Source organism: Seriola lalandi, unplaced genomic scaffold (genome assembly GCF_002814215.2).
Source record: "Seriola lalandi dorsalis isolate HSWRI2012SDOR001 ecotype SW California unplaced genomic scaffold, Sedor1 jcf7180002054946, whole genome shotgun sequence".
NCBI classification, from domain to species: domain Eukaryota; kingdom Metazoa; phylum Chordata; class Actinopteri; order Carangiformes; family Carangidae; genus Seriola; species Seriola lalandi.
Window position 1 is genome coordinate 86,384 of NW_019525497.1, and position 20,656 is coordinate 107,039.

The window sequence follows — 20,656 nt, forward strand, 5'->3', positions numbered from 1 at the left end:
AGACATTGAAATGACAAACCAAATTCCCTTATGAAACTTATTAATGTAGCATTTAAGATATCAGAATAGTTCTCTTGTCTGTGATCTAGGTTTTGCTGTAATGCCATGGGAGAGAGAGATGTGCCTGTGTGTGCAAACAGACTTTTAATAAACTTCTTTATACAGCCTGAGGCAATAAGCAAAAAAAATAACCAGCAGTATTGCACAGACAGTCTGTTTACTTATGTAACATGACGAATATTTTGACAGAGGTATTTCCTATATATTCCCAGAGGTCTTCCCTGCTAAATGAAACTTAAGTTTTCTTGCTGTTGGACATGTATAATGTCTCATTTTATGGCCATGCTTAAGTTGGTTTACACACAACTATTCATTCAGTATTGGTAAGATATAGTTAAATATTGAATCTGGAGACCCATATGTACCAGGTAGTATAATTGCAAAAGAAGCAGGGCTTTTCTTATGAACAGTTATACAGAAATTAAATCAAAAGATGCTTTCTGTTGAGTACATATTATTGAAAGCATTGTTTGTGTGCACCCACATAAAAGAATAGATGGGGTGGACACACTAAAAGCAACAATTGCACAATATAAATCTAGAATTATGCAGTGACTACTCCTGTTGCCTTGCTTATATTAAGCCTTTGTTGAAAATGTATCCGTGCTTTCCTAGGCTGTAGGTTGTGGTGGTGCATAATGTGCACTGAATGCATACATGCCAGCTTATTTATTAAAATCAGGCTGTGTGCCATTAATGCAACGTTGGTGCAAAGATATTGCACATGTAGAATTGACACGAAAACATGAGCAACATATAGATGCGAAGTGAAGTAACTACTATTAATCTAATGAAGATTTGTTGCTGTGTCAATAAATGTTTGACTTGAAAGAATGAACTTGGCTCTAAGCACTGTTCAGAAGGGTAAATACAGTAATCACAGCAACCAACTCTGTCTCACTTCCTTTTCGGACTTCCTCTTTTTACCACCCTCTCCATCTCCTACCGTTCCTCTTTATCACCTTTGTCCCATCCCACCCTTTTCACTCTCTCCTCCTTTCATTAGAGTTAAGTCCCTGATTTGTATTCCACGATAACAGCAGAGATTAAAGTAGGCATTGAAAAAAAAAACATCATTTGCATGATGTATTCACTGATTAGGCTAAGCGTCCCTCTTAATTGGGTTGTTTTGCACATGGTGGGGCTCTCATGCTGATACTCTGTGGATCTTGCTCATCCCATGCAATCTCACCAGTTCACTTCAATTTCCTCCCTACTTCACTGCATCCATTGCCACCTACCTCCTGCTGTCATATATATATGGCAGGTTAGGGACTCGTGATACTGGATTAGGGTTCAGAACTGTTAGTGGTGAATTATTTGTGGATCACTCTGATCCTATCAACAGCTCTGTAATAAAGAAGATATGGAACCAGGAGCACCGTGATGTGTCCTTAAATTAGCTGCTGCTGCTGCTGTTGTTGTTATTTCTATGTGTGTGTGTGTGTGTGTGTGTGTACGTGTGTACGTGTGTACGTGTGTGTAGGTGTGTGTGTGCGCCCTGTAGCCATCTCCTCTCTTTTATCCTAATCCAATAGGCAGCAGGGTGCTGACACAGTTGTGAATGGTCACACTTGCAATGTGAGCCAGTACTAAATGCATTACAGGTGACTTGAAGGGGATGACACAAAGGGCACTCTTTCATTATGTGGAAAATAAAAATAGACTGCCAAACATGAAAGACATGGTATTGCAGGAAACAATTTATGGCTGTGACATACTATATGTTACCTGAGGCAACTATGAGCAGTTAGGTGGCTCAGAAACTGAAAACTAAACAATCTTGTAAAACAACCATTTATTTAATGCCTTAATTCTGATGAGAATTTAAAAAAAAATCTCTGGAAAAGTGATTTTTTCATTTTTTTATTTTCATTTTGTCAACAAGTTCCATGACAAAACAAACAAACAACATGTGTAACAAGGCAGACCTCCACTGCTGCCAAAAACCTAAATAGATGAGACACATTATTATATTGGGTGACATGTTCCTTGATTACATCGAACTTGATCACTGTAGACTGTATTTTTTCAACTGATCCTGCATACATCATCCCCCTGCTCTAAATACTCAGTCACACCTAATCCACCGCTGAAAATAGTCCCCAACAGAAGCACCTTTTTTTTCAATTTACTTCAGTTTGACTAATGTTTTCTAAAAACTGTAGTGCTCAGCTGTTTTAGAAACTGATTCAGCCCATACAAAAAATGAAACTACATATGACCCATTTTAAAGATTCACGTTTTCAGAGAAGTGGTGGAGAAGTTAGAAAGAAATGAGAGAGTATTGCTCTTTACTCTTCTTTGCGCTTCATCTAATCCAAAGTGTCATTAAACCCATGCATGTGGTGAACTAAATTAACTCAAAACATTATCACTTAATATGATTCTTTTAATAATCAATCATCTCAAGCTGGGAAAACACCTGCTGTAATGGGTGATTTAAGAAAAACCAAAAAAAAACAAATAGTTTTGATGATTACTTTAACTACCATTACCAGAACTCACAAAACATCCCACTGAGGATGTAGCTGTAGGGCTTAGCTTGGAGGCAACCCAGTTCAAGCCCTCACAGTGACATCAGTCTGTTGGCCAGATGTATTGTTCTGTTGTCACATTCAATACAGCATAAGTCCACATGATCACTCAAGAGCAGACAAACATGAGTATTCCATAACAAAGGAAGTAATTCAATGGACGCCCCCACTCTCCTCCAATCAGAGCTCTCATGCCCCATAACTGACCAATAAATGGACATTTTCAAGGGTCATTTAATACATCCTAATTGTTTGCCAATATGTCTTCCTCTTTGGTAATTAATGTACAAAGTGCCTCAAGTCCAGTGAAAGGTAAGCCAATGAGAGTAGCTATTATTACTTGAATTTTCCTTTGTTTTAACATGGAATAATGTCAATAAAGTTGTTGTGCGTGTTGAAAGATGTAAACACTTGTAAACCCCATTAGATATATTGCAATATTTCAGTGTGCTATAGTTAGTTATAGATGACAGTATTCGTACATGAGAGCAGCCTTCGTGTCTCATCTAGTGTTTTTATGTGCACTGCAGGCTGGAGGATTTGGAAAAGCCAGGTCATAACTCGTAGACCTTGTAAACGAAAAAGGGACAGGGATATAAAAATACAAGGACGGCTCTGCTCAGTGCAGACAGGCCAATTCCATTTCTTCCCCCTCATGTCACAAATTATGTCAACAAAGAATCGGTGCATTGGCAGGAAGAAAAAAGGCAGAAAATACAGACCCCAAGCCCACCTCTGTGTCTCTGACGTCTGTGACGTTTGTCTCTGCCTGTTTGTCTCTGTCTTTGTCTAACCTGTTCCAGTTCACTCTGATTTCTTAGTACTAAGATATCCACTTACACCATTAACTGGGATGTATTGGAAGCTTGAATAAGCCATTAAACTTGTTTGTTTATCTTATCATAGGCTGACATGATCTAACTTCATAAGTGTACGTGTTCACATAGTGTTTCATGTAAAGTGTGGTGAGGTAGAGCCGCCCTGCAGATTTATACTTGTGTTGCTTTAGCTTTTAATACTGCAATTGGTTTTGTTTACACTGATGGATGTTTGCCTTGGGATGATCATCGATTGAAGGTTAAATCCTGAAAAGAAAAAAAAAAACTACCACAAGGTCCACGCAGGCAAATGGACTACATACATGCGCAGAAAAACCTGCAAGCCAGGAGCAACAGCTGGGTGCATGGGTGTGTTTTTCTCTCACGTGTCGGGGCGGGCCGTCCATACCATTGATGGGTCTTGAGTTGGAAGGGGGGTGGGGGATGTATGTCCACTGACAGCTGAAATTGTGGGCGAGCCTCTCATGGCGTCACTTCTCCAGTGGACCCTCCACGTGAGTCCCACACAGAGGAAGGCTATGTTTTTTAGGTACAGGCGCAGCCATTCACAACATGCGGTTTGTGATTCTCAATGAATGTCATTTGCATATAGAAGCAGGCTATACGTGCAGTGGTGGGCCGTTACCTGTTACTTGTATTGAAACATACTTAGCACATACTCAGGTAAGTTAACAGAGTATGTCTACTTGTTAGGGAACTAGTTTGCTGTAGACTGACGTAACAAAGCTGCCCCCTAACTGAAATACTAATAATGATGATGATGATGATGATGATAATAATAATAATAATAATAATAATAATAATAATAATAATAATAAAAATAATTAGTATTATTATTATAAGTAGACTAAACAAGAAACAACAAAAATGTATGACAAAAATTACTCGAAAGTACTATTTTCTAATATCTCACAACCCTCCCAAGTAAACAGCTTAAGGGCCAGTTACAAAGATACAGTCCTGAGGGTTTTCTATGTTTCTGTCACTGCGTGTGCCTACGTGGCCAGAACATTAAAACTTTCAATATGCAAAAAGCCTCATTGGTTTAAAATTTAAAGTATAGTCAAGATCTTTAACCCTCATTTTAAGGCTCTAATATGATGCAATGCAATAGCTATTTAAAAATGTTTATTTGCCACTTAATCTAAGTGGCACACTTAGACAGTAAGCGTGGCAGCAGTGGGTTTTATTTTGGATGTTTGGCCCGGCAGGCTCTCTCTCTCCCTGGCCGTCCCCTCTGAGCTCATCATGGAGTGGAGTGGATTGCTGGCGGATGAGGGCGCTTCACCGCCATGTGAAACACACACTCGCTGTGTCTCAGCGTCGCGGTGTGTGCAGCCAGCCCTGAAAGTAGGCTAGATGATGAACTGAGCAGCGGACAGGCCCTAATACACAAATCGGCAAGAGGGAAACCGGCACCAACCCGATCCAATGTTTTGGGTGATGTGAAAATCCTGATCGGAGAGATCTTTATTCGGGCCGAACGAGGCTGAGGTGAAGAAGCAGCAGGACTTTTCGTGCTTGTTGGTGCTCACGCTGGCCATCAGATGACCAAGTTCTGAAAAGTAGATCTACGCTGTCCTTGCAGTTTTTCGGCTCGAGACTTCGTAATATAAGTAAGTGCGTTTGTGTTTGTTTGTTTTTTTTTAAGCGTTCAATGCATCTTTTTGTGCTCATGCCTGAAAAACTCAGTTTCTCGCATCTTACGCACGACCCGTGAAACTTAAATTGCTTTACATTTTTCACGCACCAGCCTACTCATTGTAATTTTTTTCACCAATCAGAAACTTTAGCACGCGTAGCTCAATGCTTGACACTTAACTAAAGCCCACATCAAAATCACAGAAACTTGAGGTTGTCTAAGATTCCGCTGCTATTTGGTGTTGCGAGAGCAGTTGGACAGTCTGGAGATGGGATGAAGTGACAGCCATGGCTGGTTTTGGCGGATGTAGCCTTTCTCTATTTACCTGGTAAGTTATTCCTCCCCTTAATGACAGCACCTGATGAGTTTTATTTAGTCTGTTTTAAACAACATAGGGATAAATATCAAATCGGGGGGGAGAAAGGGAAACGTGACTGAAATGAGAAAGAAATGCTGGGGGTCTGTTTAAAGAGCATCTCACACCCAGCTGAACCCAGAATATTAAGAAACATTCTGTAGTGTTGCTTAATAGTTGAAACAGTCTGGTGTGGATGCAGAGGGTGTGCACTGGGATGATTTTCTTTCAAGATCCTCTCTTCAAATATTTTTGATCTATTAAATCACAATACAATAATGAAAAGTGTCGGTTAGAAGTTGCCATGACGAGATCACGATGATGCCTTTTAAAATGATCATCAACAGTCCCAAGGGAATTCAGTTTGAAGTGATGTGAAACAGGGAAAATCAGCAGTTTTAGGATGAGCTGGAGCCAACTAATAAGTATAAGAAAATACAAAGAAATTAAGAAAAATATATTTAACAGTGTTAAATAATTAAATAGTCTCCACACTACATAACTAAATTCATAACACTCGTTTAGTGCAGATGATTACTATCCAGTATTGGCTGTAAGAGAAGTTTGCATGTTTTCCCCCCTTTGCCTCTGTTGCATTTCTACTACCTGCTTCAGCTTTTAGCAGTTTTCAGAGCTTTTTCATTTCAGTTTCCCTTCTCAGTTTGTTTGCTCTTCATCAGTGACTGGCTGACTGTTGTACTGACCGCAGGAGAACACCTTTCCTGTTCTGCTGTTTTAATTAGGAAGCACACCACACTGTGATTAGATACAATGTGCAGACTTAGTCACTATAGAAGGCCCTGTACAACGCTGGCTCTCAAAGAATTTTTTTTTCTTTGTTTTTCTTTTGTTGGAAAAAAGTTTTTTTGCAGTTTGACCTGTTCAGGTTTCAGGTCAAATTTCTTTTTACTTAGGGTTTGTTTTTCCCTGTAGCAGGATAATTCATTTCTTTAGAGATGCTTTTATTGCTCTGTTGAGTCTCATATATTTAGTTGTGATTTGTTTATTAACTTAACAACAATGCTTTCCTCGCAGTCTTCCTCTGTAATGGCTCCAGGTCATTACCACACAGCTGTTTAAGATACTGCCTGTTTATTATGTCCAACTTGATAGTTTTAGTTTGGAGGCCAAGTCCTTTTAAAATCTCCCACACTGTTTGACAGGTGTGATCTTGTGCATTTCACCAGCACATTTTTCCTTTAAGACAACATCTTCTGATAATATTCACCTGGATACAGCCGAAACATGTTTAGTGGGATTTATTGTTGGAATGCTGGCTCAGTGAGTACTAATGCGCAGAGAAAGCACGATGAGGCAGCCATTATACCATCCACTACGTAACAGAAGTACGAGATGTTTTAATAGATGAGGCGAGGAGACGTCTGCTCCATCAGTTTCTGTCTCAGTGTTTGCCACACACCCACGTACAACATTAATTACAGCTGTTATGTTCTATACCCTTTGACAGCAGTGCGCCACTCGAGAAAGCATTAGATTTCTACACAAATCCTTGTGCACATGGACTTCAGTGATGTGCACGGTTGTCAGGATATGCTCGTGCGTCTGATAGTAAGGGAAAATTGCAGGATTTAGAGCGAATTATAGCGTGCACATCTATACTTAGTCCTCCAACACAACAGTGGGTTGATAGAGACTTTTATGTGTTCTTTCAGATAGGATTGAACTCTACAGCCTTTAGCGCTGAACGTGTATCATTCAAAAGACAGTAAATCATTAAAACATACCACATACAGGTAAGTCAACTTGTGACTTTCAGTTCAGAATAGTTTGAAGTAATTGTCTCTGAAATGACCAAACCATGGTAACCAATTATTTTAATGATGCCAAGCAGCTGTAACAGATGAAGAAGTTCGATTTTTTTGTAAAATTTTACATCACAGCTATTAGTTTCAATAACTTAGACAAATTGTTGCATGTCTTACACACACACACACACACACACACACACACACACACGCACAGAGAGAGAGAGAGAGTGGAATGCTGCAAAGCAGACATTTTCCACAAAGATCAATTTTCAGATCTGTGCAAGCGCACACTTTCTCTGTCTCTTCTGCATTCAGTCTCTCGTGTTTACTTTTCATCCGTCTTATTCTCACTCCAATGCGCACACTTGATTTTATACACACACACGTGCACGGGCGTACATACAAACACCCGCTCTCTCTCCCTGTCCTGCCTCCACACGCACAAACTGTAGCAGGGTTTGCAGATGTGTGTCCTGATCTGCTTCCAGCAGAGGCTCTTCTCATGCCAGTGTGCTGACTCTGAGTTTTCCACTCCCTCTTATGAAATAAGAGTAGGAGACATTAGAACCATCCAGTAGCCAGATCTGAATGCCTGAGAGCACACACAGATGCACATACACACAGGTTAAAAATGCACACACACACACACACACACACACACACTTTGAACACAGGTTAATTAATGTATATAAATATATCCAACAGTCCAAGGCTATCAGCAGCAGCTGGTTGCTGTAGTTTTTGGGCCCCAACTCTTGTCTGAGCGTCTCTGCCAATGTGGACTCTTCTTCACCACTGTCTGGCTCAACATGCAGACTCATGTTGAAACCTGTGGTGTGTTTACTCAAATTTTGTTTATTTTAAAGAAAGAGGTCAGCAGTGAAAAGAAGGGTCGAGGGCAGAAAATCTGTTTGCATGATTCTTGTGTAACTTTGAGAGACTCAACAGTGGACCTTGGACCACTTTGTGTATGTGTACTCACAAACATGATTAGTTTGAAATGATAATGTTACACTCCACAATATTTGTGAAATAATATCTAATGTCTGTCTTACAGGCATAAAGTAGAGCCTCACCTTGCTGAGGCAGAGTGATTAAAGATGCTCCATGACATTAATGTACTGGGTGCCAGGTGCTTGAGAGTGTATGGATATACAGTGAAAGGCATGCTGGGTTGCATGTGGTGCATATCATCAAGTTAAATAACACATATTCAGAAATTTTTGTTTACATTTGTCTCATTTTGCTGAAGTTGTAGTTATTATTTTGGTCGTGTCAAACTCTAAAAACAATCAGGCAAATCATCCAAATTTTCAGCCCCCCAGGCATCTTTTGTTTTTTTTCAGAGCACCTGCATTTTTTCTCTAAAATTCTAATTGGTGACTCAGACCTTAAATGACTCAGACCTTACTTTTTCTTTCCTCTCAGCCTGTCTCGTGTGGCCATTTTGTGAGTGCGTTGGCTTAAAATTTCACAGTTGACAAGTCACATTGGTGGAGTTCGCACTTTAACGTCAGGTGATCTAAGAAAGCACAATGGTCCTCTTTTATGGGTATACATTTTCTACTTGTGTGTTTTTTGTTGGAGCTTAATGCTGGCTACAGCACTGGCTAGCTAACATTAGCATATTTTACTCAAAGCGCTTGTTCTTAGACCCTCTCTGTCATTTTCCACCCATTAAAGATGCCTTGTGGCATCACCACTTCATTCTTTTTTCATATGGACTTTATCCCATGATTATAGTTGATTGCCTCTGGAAAGGCCATGAATAGCTTGGGATTTTGTTATGTAGGTTTGGCTTGTAATTCAATGGCTAGTTCCAAAGTAATTAACAAGGTCATACTAAATTGATTCATATCTTCCTTCATTTCTTCTTTAGCCCTCAATAAACCCAGTGAGATAAGCACTTTGAGCTTGGAGCACCAGGGTATTTGTCGCAGTAGATGGACTGCAGTGAATGAAAGACAGGGGCTAGAGAAAGGATGAAAAGTAATAAAGAATTGACAGTTGGTGAGAGAAATATCAGCAGTGCACTAATGGGATGTATTAAATTCACGTTCAAAGACATGAAGTGTGCCTACAACTCCCCGAAAGTCACTGAAAGGCTAATGTAGTCTTGCATGTCTTTATAATGTATGATATTTCTGAAAGCCTGTGAGACCAAAGGCATGGATCAAGTGCTGCTTTTAAAGCCCCTGGAAAAACTATTTGACAAAAGGTGGAGCAAAGGTGAAAAAAATGAATATTTCAGTAAAAAGCAGTATTGGGTACAAAACCTTGTACTAAAGCTTTGTGTAAGTGCAGACCATATTAAGTTTTTCCTACACACCTGCCAACAAAACCACCGATAGCTTCACCAAAAATTCCTTTTTTTTTGATTGAACTCGTAGATTCATTACTTGGAGTTACTTATGAGTAAGCATGTTGGGGTTCTGTGTTTTAAGGCTGTTTAAGTGTACGGTAAAATCTTGGTCTTGAGTGAGGTGGAGTGAAATCGATTTTGAGGCGTGTGAGATCGTCTGAGGGATACTAATGCTATGATGCAAATAAAGATATATGTCTTCTCTCAATGCATCGTAGGACTGTTGTGTTGAATTGATGACTTTCAGAGAGATTTTCACAGTTGTGTACTTTGATCTTAGACATCCCAAAACTGCACAGTGCATAGGAGCGTTTACTTGAGGTTAACTGAAATATCTTTGTTAGAGTCTGTAGTTTTGGAGTGTCTGACTCCCTCTGAAGAGAGTTGTCCATGTTGTTTTTACCTACAGTAACATTAGTGGCAATGATGTCACACTCTCTGCTTTTCCCACCCTATTTCATCTGGACTAAGCATTTCACTCCACTCAGTTAACCACCATGGCTGTCAGAGACACAGAAAGGCAAAAGGAAAGAAAAACTGTAAAGGCTGATGTTAATCATCAGGCAAATGCCCCTGTCTTCTACCTTAAGAGTGTGTGTGCGTTCCTGTTTCACATGAGTGTCTTACACAGATTGAGGCTGGCAACTCTTTGAGGGTTGTAAGTGTAGAGAGAGTCCATCACAGCATGTGGTCATAATCCCATTTAGGGGCAACCTTGTTTTTCTGTGTGCTTTTATATGTTTATGCGTGGATGTAAGCGTTTGTATAATCATGTTAATGAATGTATGGTGTAGAGTTTACATCCCTGCTTTCCACCCAAAGTAAACATCCACACGCTTACGATACTTTCTATTTTGCCTTTCAGGTTTTTCAGGATGTTACTGTCAATTACTATGTATGTTAGTATCAAATATTTAAACTTTCCTTGCAGCTCAGTGGAAATAATTAAATAAATATTAGTTTCATAAGCCATAATTGCAACAGCTGATGTGCAATTGTCAGTTTTGTTACAATCATATTCATATTTAAACTGCATTATTTATATGCATGTCTTTATGGTAGCAGTCTTCCTCTGTATGTCGTCACGCAGGATATAAGCAAAATATGGACCCACTTGTAAAACATTCCTCCATAACCAAAATTTAACAGGGTACTTTCAAAGCCACTAAAAATTCAGAAACCCTTTTATTATTCATAACAATAGCTATAATTATAGAATAGCATTTATAGGGAAATAATTTAATGTTATTATAGATAACCATTAAGATTTCTGAAATACTGGACTAGTACCGTCCTGTCTCTTTGTTCAATAAATGCATCCAGGCAATGGATCATTTATCTTAATGGATCAAAAACACAATAGCTCAGCAAGAAAACATGGACTGACTGTAATACTGAGAAAAGTGAAAACTTGAAAATCTACAATATTTCAAAAAGTGGTGTACAAAGGTGTGATACTAATCTGTACTCCTAATGCATCCGTCATATATCCTACAGACCTTTTCCACTGCATGGCACTGGCTCAACTCAACTTGACTCTATTCAACCTTTTTTGGTTTTCCATTGGGCAAAAGTTGTACATTTAACTGTTACTGTTGGTATCAGTTCCACCGAGGTTCCAAGCGAGCCGAGGCAATACCAAAAAGGTGACGTGAATACTCAGCAGTCCACTGATTGATCAGACAGATCCTGTTACATTTCTGTTAGTTATTGTACTATACTTTCAGTATGGAAACCCGCAGAAATTGAGGAGTTGTAGGCGTTTCTCTATTTAGTGTCTCTTTGCTATGCCTCCGTTGTTCATGTGTGTCGTGTTGAAGATGACCCCACTATGACTGCATGTGTCATCGCTATAGTAATGATGCTGCATTGAGGGGATGCTATCTGCAGTGGGGAAAGAAAGTACCTGGTACCAAAAGAGAGTAGAGTTGATTCAAGTTTTTTTTTTTGTACACAATAGAGCCAAATCTCTCCCACTATATTTGTAATGAATTCAAAAGCAACAGGCTATATCATATTAGATCAGATATGACTTCATAAAAATCTGTCCATTATGTAGCTGTCATTCTGTCTGGATACATTTTTTCTTCATAAGTCTGATTGTTTAAAGAAATTGTACATGCTCTCCACATTTTCCCCCTGGGTCATGTGCCCACCACCCCCCTTGCAATGACCCCCCACAGTTTGAGAACCACTATCCTAGCAAATTAGTGCACTCAGTCCTCTCTTTCTGCTGTGTCTTTGGTGGAACCTCATACTAAACTTGGGCTTGCAACATTGCTCTGTGTGTGCGTGCGTGCGTGCGTGCGTGCGTGCGTGCGTGTGCCTGTGCGAATACTTTTCTTCTGCAGATATAGAAGGGACTAACACAGACATGATGTGACCTCTCACCCCCTAACCTTTCTTCTTCTTTGGCTTCACCCTTACACCACCATCCCATCTGTTCTTAACCTCTTCCTCCCTCCCTTGTCAGCTCCTTCTGAACAAACACAGATGATTAATAGAAATTTGAGGAAACATAGGAGAAGCATGGTGCTGGCAGTAGGATGCCAAGGCAAGATGTACATCTGTGTATCAGTATGTGTGAGGCGCTCATGTTTCATGCATATGTGTGTGTGTGTGTGTGTGTGTGTGTGTGTGTGTGTGTGTGTGTGTGTCTGTGTCTGTGTGTCTGTGAGTGTGTGTGTGTGTTATAGGGCAGAGGTAGTGGAAGGAAGGTTGACCACAGAGGCCTTAAATGTTTATCAAGGGACCCCAGGCAGCCTGGGCTGAGCCTCCCTCTTTTCTGATTGGCTTAGGCAGCCTTCCCTCGAGTCTGTGAGCCGGTAATTGGCCGAGAGTGGGAGAGGAATGGGGGAGAAACGTGAACGAGTTGGAGATGAAGCACCAGCCTTGCCAGGGCTTTCACAGACTCTTTCACATGAGAGAGGGGGAGACTAATGTTGGGATTAACATGAGGCCACATGTTGGAATGGAGGGGCTGTTTGGCTCCCTTTTATAAAACTTTGGTTCTTCAACTGATTAAAGAATGTAAGGCAGTGTGGAAAAAAAAGGCTAAGAACTTAAATCCTCCCAGAGTCATAAAGGAAACTGGTTTGAAAATGCTCATCAAAGTGTTGTTAAGTTCACCATAATAATGGTGCTTTAGCTTTTGATGAGGGGAGAAGAATTAGATGTTTTCAATTATGATTTTAGAATAAAAGATGATGGGAGAGAAAGACAGACGGGGTCTGAGAGGATCTGAAGACGGATTTGGGCAAAATGTCAGATGTAAAAAAATGAGCAGTGATTGATAATAAAAGGAGCTTTTTAGTGAGGCCAGACAAGCTTGCTGCTTGCTAACATGAATTCTTTCATTATTACACTGGGCTTGTATGGCCACTTCAAATACATAAACACACACACACACACACACACTGAATGTTTATATTGGTGTAAAATTTTGTTGGTCATTGCATTAGTTAAATTTGCATTTGACATTGTGTCCAGTTTTACAAACTTTGAGCAACTTGAATTTTGCAATGAAATAGATTTTTTTTTCCTGTTTCTATGTGCTTGGTTCAATGTTTTTGTGGTTTATTTATTTTTGCTGTAGTTTCACTTAATATAGATTTTTCTTTTTCAAAATCTGCAGTAAATCTAATCCAGAGTAAATGAGTGGCTGGCAATCTTACTGTATTTAGGTGCCAGCGTTTGATATATGCTGTTACATGAACACTCATATGAACTTTGCCCAGGGATTTTCTTGCCAGTAAGTCTCGCAAGGCTCCATCCAAGCTTGTTGGTCTTGAAAATGTTCCTGAGGTGGCTACACTGTTGCTCAGTTGTTGTCACTCTATATAAGTAAATATACTGTGAAATGATCTTTTGGTTTACTATTTCTAGGCCCAAACTCTTTTTTCCCCCCATAATGAGAATTTGATGTGCTGTGTAGCACACTGTAGTTATATGGCTTTTTTCAGGCCACACCAAAACTGGGGAAAATACTGGCAGTGTTGCCCTCGGAAACAACCTCCACGTTTGGGGTTGTTGGCTACCCAGTGAAAAGTTGTGGAGACACAGCTGTAAATAGCCAAGGGTGCGGACAGAAAGTTTGGCCTATATTTAGAGGTTGGACTTGACTGGTAGAACTTGTCCGCCAACACCAGCTTATTGACCGGGAAGAGTTTGTCAGTGTTTTTCTATATCACCGTCCATATGCTTATTATAGTTGTAGGTAGATAGCCTGGGTGAGAGAGAGGCAGTCACCACACTTCTGTGTTAAAGGTTTTGTTGGGAAATTCAAGTGTAGTTTTTAGAGGGGGAGTTAGGCTCAGGGGAAATATGACTGCGTTGGTCTGTGGTACAAATTTTTTGCCAAGAAGCCTTTCTAGATTATCCTGTGTTTTGCTAAACCATGTGATGATGTGATGACACCATAAGCCATAACTACAGCTACTTGTTAATGTGAAATAGTTTTGATTTGGTATTAGAAAAGCTTACCACAGATAAACCACGATAGCAACTAGCTGGTGAACATGATGGAAGATTTTAGCGGCTGCTGAGCCTTATTTCTCTCAGGAGTTGGTGGAGACCAAAAACAGAGGTACAAGGAGAGTGTTAAACTTACATTCACAAGGTGGCCATGAATGCTAGTGTGGCTCAATGTCTCCTGTATGTATACATAAGCAACTGACTGTTTGCTAACAGTTTTGCCATATTGACCTAAAAGGTGATAATGTGTCATTGTTGTATTCACCCTTTTTTTTTCGACGCCCCCCAAATGGGCAAATGGAAATGCAGGTTTGATATTACCACATGTGGAGTTGGTGCAATTACTGTTTGCCTAGTTTTCATATATATTTCATACTCAACCTACAATAGGTATGATTGTATAAAATCTTTGCCAATAACAAAATGGTTTTAAGTGGGTATAATTTTCAACACATTTACACAGAAAAATATGCTTCATACATACAACTTCCAACTGCCACAGCAGCAAACCTGGTGATTAATTATTCCCTGTCTCGTGTTGGGTTTCACATACACCGGCTGAAAATAAATGGCAGCCACAGTTTGTGCTCATAGGGCAGAGAGAAAGAAAGAGAGAAAAAGAGAGAGGGAGTCTCAGAGTGAGGGAAGGAGGGTTTTTTTTTTCACATGGGCATGTCATCATGGCGTCCAACTGATAATTATAATCACAGTGTCTCTGTCCCTCTCCCATTCTGCCCTCTGTCTCTGTCCTCAGCATCATGGCTGTCTCGTCATCGTCCTCCAATCTCCTGCTCCTTCTCCTAATATCCTCCCTGGATTGGCTGTCCACTCCAGGTTCTGCATTTCTCATAGACCGGCTCGACATAATATCATCAGGTGAGTAACTGGTTTTACTGCTTTGTGTAAAAATTAATAAGCAAGAAAAATAGATTGATATGAGACAAATCATCCTTCAGACAGTTTATCAATCTCTCCTCATTAAACATTAACAAATGTCATTCAGGTTTTGCAACATTCTGTTAACACTTGTTATCACATCTTATGTCAGAAATCAGTTGCAGAATGTTGTGTTTGCTCAGATCCATGTAGAAAGGTTCACCGTTGAGCAAATGCCGCACTTTCCTGGTTTGGCTAGTCAAACAGGCTCGGGATCAATAGAGCCAGGGTAAATATATATCGTCGGGACTTCTCTGTCAAAGTCCAGGAACAGGATGATGCAGGATGTTCAGCCAGCTAATCCAGCTGTCACTGAACCATTTGAAATAATTAGGTGAAAGAATGCTGTGGCTGAGGAAACAGGCCAAACTTAAATTTTGAAATAGTGTACCTCTTAAAAAGCCCTAAAGCAACAGGGGTCCAAGATAGGAATTTTAAATTCAATTATGATGTCTTTTTCCGCATCGTTTCCATGATTGAGGCTCAGTTTCAAACACACAACTGGCTCAGAGATGATGATGATGAATTAGTGTCTTCCACTAATGGTCAAAGCATCTGAGGCTAGAATTGGTTGAAAGTGTGCAGCCCTGCAACCTTGGCCAAGACAGTTCTTGTTTATCTGAAGTCTACCTAGGCACATGATTTAGAGAAATTCTCACAGCCAAGATACTGCAACTTCCAAGAAGGGATCAATTCTGCTGTTCACTTTGCCAGAAAATGTCTCCAAACATGTTGCTACTGTTTTTATTTTTAGGCGTCTTTTTAATCTTGCACACCCTGATGTGAAAATGATGTTTCTTTCCTTCAAGTGGAAATGGTGGAAAGTCAGGCAATGCATTTATTTTGTTTTGGTAAGGATTATTGGACAAAAACATTGAATTAGCAGTTGATCCACATGCCCGTGAGTCATTGATTTGATTAAATAACATATAAAATGGTTCAACTAGATGTACCGGTTTTAAAATTCTTTCTTTCTGCCTTTCTGTCGCTGAACATTTTGGCAAGTCACCATTTTACCAGTATATTCTTAGGTGCATCTGCTCATTGCCATTAACAAGTGAGCCAGACAGCAATAGACAGAGACCTGAGAGACCTCCAAACCATCTCTGGGCAGCCTGTCAGGCGGCTGCAGCACCTGTTGCTAGAATGGAAAGCACGCATGTTACCTGGTCAAACGCTGTAGGAAATTTGGCTGTGTGATATGGGCTCTGAATGAAGGCCTATACTGTACATGTGGGTTTACTGGGTACATGCACGTGTACTTAGCACATATAAATGATTTCTTAGTATTTGCCATCATTAATTCTATATGTTGACTGATAAATGTTGAAGCCTACGGTCACTTATACAATCTGCCGCTTTCTCGAACCCAGTGATCAAATGGTTCAGTTTTGGGGAAAATAAACTGCCGATGTGGCACAAAAGTTTAAGAACGTTGGTTCAATTATTATGTGTTCTGAACACGTTGTTCTTTTAAAGTGTTGAAATAAATTTTGGCCTTTCCAAGCAAAAATCAGTTTGGTGCCAGTGCTGGTAGCCACATTTCTCTGTTTAGCAGGTTTTGATTGTGAACCAGCCCCACCTCTTCTTTTCTATTGAAGAACCTGTTGAACCTGTGGTATTTCTGTGTGAACAACCTGTATTTAAATTAATTGATTGTGGTCTTAGTCTTAATTTGGGTGGTTGGGGTGGGGTGGGGGGCAACAGGCTCTGTAAGGTAAGGGACTTTGTTAGTTTGGTGAAGCTGAGTGAGAATCCCACCTGAGAATCAGAGGTCGTGTCCTGTCAAGATACTGCCACAGTCATGTGACAGCATGTGAAAACAGGGCAAGGTCTACCAGTAATGTGTATAAAACGTTATATTATGAATATGATTTTATAATATTCACACAAAACAGCTGATTTCAGCACATTGTCTGATTACATTTTAAGATGCCATGTCATATTAAAAGCACTAGTGTAAAACAGATGGGTGTGCCTGCGCTCTACTGTAAATTGGTAAAAGCTCAGAGTTTTGATCTCTGTGCCTTTGCACTCAGGCATTCTGCCTTTGACTTTGTAATTTGCTCACAAACTGCAGCAAATGTCTTTATCTCTGTGGGTTCACATTACCTTTCCGATAAGCACCCAGACAAACCACTGATAACGTGCTGAGGTCGCGCCATCAAACATTCTGACTGGTCCACCTTCAAACGTCAAAATGGTCTCGAGCGAGCTCTGTGGTAATGTTGCCCTGGTCTTCCTCAACAACCGTTGAAACATCTGTAAACACAAAGCACCCACTGATGGGGCGAGCAAACACACGCAGCCTGTGCCTTTCTCAAGTTTACCACTGTACAATCTCTGATCCCGACACCTGTTTTCTCCACTAAAACAGTCTATATCTGACCTTTTACCCACCACTCTTTCTCTCAGATACATCCAGTATGTTGCAGAAATCATTGGATCTTGTTGAGCACGTCAATAACCCTCAAAACTGTGCTTTTGGGCTTGTTTAAAATCATTTTGTTGTTTCACTTAAGAGCTTTCCTGGAATTTTGTGGGTTATACTGTTTCTGCCGCATTTTTATGTCTGTTGTCAGTCGAGCCACACAACAAGCCAAGAGTAGACTTTTGGAAATGCTCCTATATATTTAAAGGCTTACCAGAGTAATTATAGCCAGTGGCAGCCATTTGTCTTGATCTTGTTCTTTCACACACACATACACACACACACACACACACACACACACACACACACACACACACACACACACACACACACACACAACACACACACTTGCTTTTTCTTTCCCCCAGCCTTCCCTGAGTGTCTGCCTGTGTGTTTCAGGAGGACTCGCTCCTCAGGCCCATAGATTGATCCTGTTGTGTGAGGCTGTGTTCTTGGCCACAGAGGTGGTAACCAGTGGTAACCGTGCAGAGGTTTGGTCTGCCTGGCTTGTACACACAATCTACAGTTACATCTGCTTCAAAGACAAGCCGTGGGTGTGTTTGCTCTGAGCAGCGAAATTGAGACCTTGTGTGGGATATGCTGTTTGAAGTTAAGCATAAAGTTGGAAACTTTAAAGGGAAGAGAGAGAAATGCATAGGCCTACTGTGAGATGGTGGGAGGGAGAATACATGGTTGAAGAAATGCTCTGTAATGGACAGATCGATGCAAAGAAGCAGATCCAGCAGCAGCGTGTAGGCCACATGTCCTTAGCTTAACAAAAGTGAGTTTAAAGGGAAAGTAAATGTAAAAGAGCAAAAGTGAAAGTGGAACTTTCTTAATTAAGAAGATCAAAAGGACACTTAATTTTTCAATATCAAATTACAAAAAATCTTAACACTACAACCTCATAACCTTGTTCAACAGTATGTCCAGCTGTTCATTCCATATGTCTAGACAGGTATGGTAAATTAATAAAAACGTATGATATTGTTCTTTACTCATAATATTTTTCAGTGGGTAAAATAATTGGTGAAATGTTTGCCTAACTGGTGATTATGAAATTAACTCCAGCTCCGTGTCTGACCTGCAGTGCAGCAGCATTTTCTTTTTCTCACACATCGGCACCTGACTGTGACTGACTGGGCTGTTTGTCTCTACTATTCCCAACTTAAAAATTTCAGGTTCTTTCTTCTTTCTTCTTTCAAGATTGTGACAATTAGCTTTGATCAATTACCACAAAGCAGAGTGATGCAATCAATTGATCACCTACCGAGCTGCATCAGACAGATCCTCATCTTGTTATCAGTGTAGTTAGTCGATGATGGTTTCATCAATCACTTCACCCATTTAATGTGCAGCATTTGCTGTGTAATGTAGACTTTTCCACTATTGTTTTTTATAAAGAATTAAATCATTTGTTCACACATTAGCAGAGGCACATTTTATACCTTTCATAAAAATCTCTTGGAAGCATCTAAAGAAAGTCCATCACATACAGGTGGAGAAATGTCCAGTTTTTGATCACCTATTGCTCTTAGTTCATTTGACTTTACTCCAGGTGTTTTTTGTATGCTAGCTGCTTGGAGCCCACACACACAGTCAACTGCATTATACGAACATGGGTTAATGATGAAAAGTAACCATTAGCCCTCTGATTGTTATGGGTGTGTTCTTAAATTTAATCTGGACCGGGCAGAGCATCAATACTGTAAAAATACTGTCAAAGACAAAGTCCTGTAGTAAATCATTTTTTATTACATTTATTTTACATTTCCATCATTACAAAATCAGTCTATAATGGTGATTTGTTCAAAACAATGCTGCTGAAGTTTGATACTCAAGAATGTAAATGTGAAAAAATAGAGCAGCGTGTTAATTCTGTTCTTATTTTTTTTTTTTTTTTTTTTACAAAATAACTGATAAGAGTTCCTTTAAAGTACCTGATTGATAGGCTATATTGGTAAAAAAATAGTTGTACTGTTAAAATTTTAACGATACCCAGGAGATATATTTTCTAAAGATAGACCCCAAAGAAAACATATAAAGGGAAAATAAAAATGGAACCTAATATGGAGCCTTGTGGCACTTCACAGGAGATGGGTGCAGAGGAAGGTCACACATTATCAATTCTAAGAGTTGATCTGTCTTGAAGGTTGGAGGCAAACCACTGAAGGGCCTGTCCCCGAATGCCAACAGCGTGCTTGAGACGGTCCAAGAGGATGGAGTGATCAACTGTGATGAAGGCAAAATAATTAAAATAGTGTAATAGTGTAAGACAAGAGTTTTAGAGTGTCAGTTATTTAAAAAGAAATGGCCATGGAGTCATAATCACTCATATCTGAAATGGGGATCTCACACCTCACTGTAAGGCCACACAGGCAGCAGCTGAATTTAACATGTGGCCTTGTCCCGTGTGAAAATGTCTGACACCCTACTGAAGTGTGGATGGCAGCCTAGTGGAACAAGCCACGATAAAAAAAGACAGACAACGAAAGGTGAGGAGAGAAAATGTGTGTGCACAGGATGTGCAGGTGTCCATGCTACAAGCCAGACACCCCTGCTCATCTATATTTACTCTCACTTGGACATAATATGACATAACTAAACCAATACCCTGGGCTGTAATGGCATTAGAGGAGATTAACATCATTAGTTCAGGCAAAAAAATTGCTGGGACCAGAGTAAGCTGACTGGGTCACTGCATGGTTAAACACACCAGATTGTGTCTGTTAGACTTCAAAGCTAAGAACACTGATGGGAATGAGGATCAGATGGAGCGAGAACTTGTCATCCTGTGGGCCCAAACTCTAATAGGGAAGCAAAGCCATAGGTCCTGTTGTGTAACTGGGAGGAAAGGCAGGACATATTCAAGGAATTGGACAATGGCACTTTGATATTCTTTGTCGGTTTTTGTTTTGAAGGTGGAAGTTCAGTGTGTGTGCATTTGTGTGTGTCTGTGCACTTATGTGTGAAACTGTGTGTGCATGTTGGCTGTTATTTATATCACCTGTTTACATTCCCTTGTTTGTATCTTGTTGCAGTCTCTCAGCTTTCTCCCCCTCTCTTCTGGCCCACTACTCGCACTTTCTGGCTCTCTCAAATGCCACATGGCCTCCTGACTCAACATTGAAGCTCCACTACTGAGCTCTATTTGAAGCGCTTTTTGAAGCGCTTTATTTATTTTTATCCACCCAAAAATGAAATACATATAGAAAAAGCATGGGAGAATTTGTGAAATAAAGTAAATTCCTG

General features: G+C 40.0%; 1 protein-coding gene across 3 annotated transcripts in view; it reads left to right on the forward strand.

Moving 5' to 3' along the window:
- The first annotated feature begins 3,960 nt into the window (after positions 1 to 3,960).
- ghra (growth hormone receptor a) overlaps positions 3,961 to 20,656 on the forward strand; it is a 31,397-nt gene continuing 14,701 nt past the window's right edge. The window contains exons 1-3 of one of the 3 annotated variants that reach the window (XM_087170396.1): positions 3,961 to 4,099; positions 4,648 to 5,052; positions 14,792 to 14,913. In XM_087170396.1, the coding sequence (XP_087026522.1) occupies positions 14,796 to 14,913 (118 nt within the window). In that variant the 5' untranslated portion in view covers positions 3,961 to 4,099; positions 4,648 to 5,052; positions 14,792 to 14,795. Of the gene's footprint in view, positions 4,100 to 4,645; positions 5,053 to 5,156; positions 5,407 to 14,791; positions 14,914 to 20,656 lie in introns of those variants that run through there. The other 2 variants (XM_023394204.2, XM_087170395.1) reach the window with 2 other exon arrangements.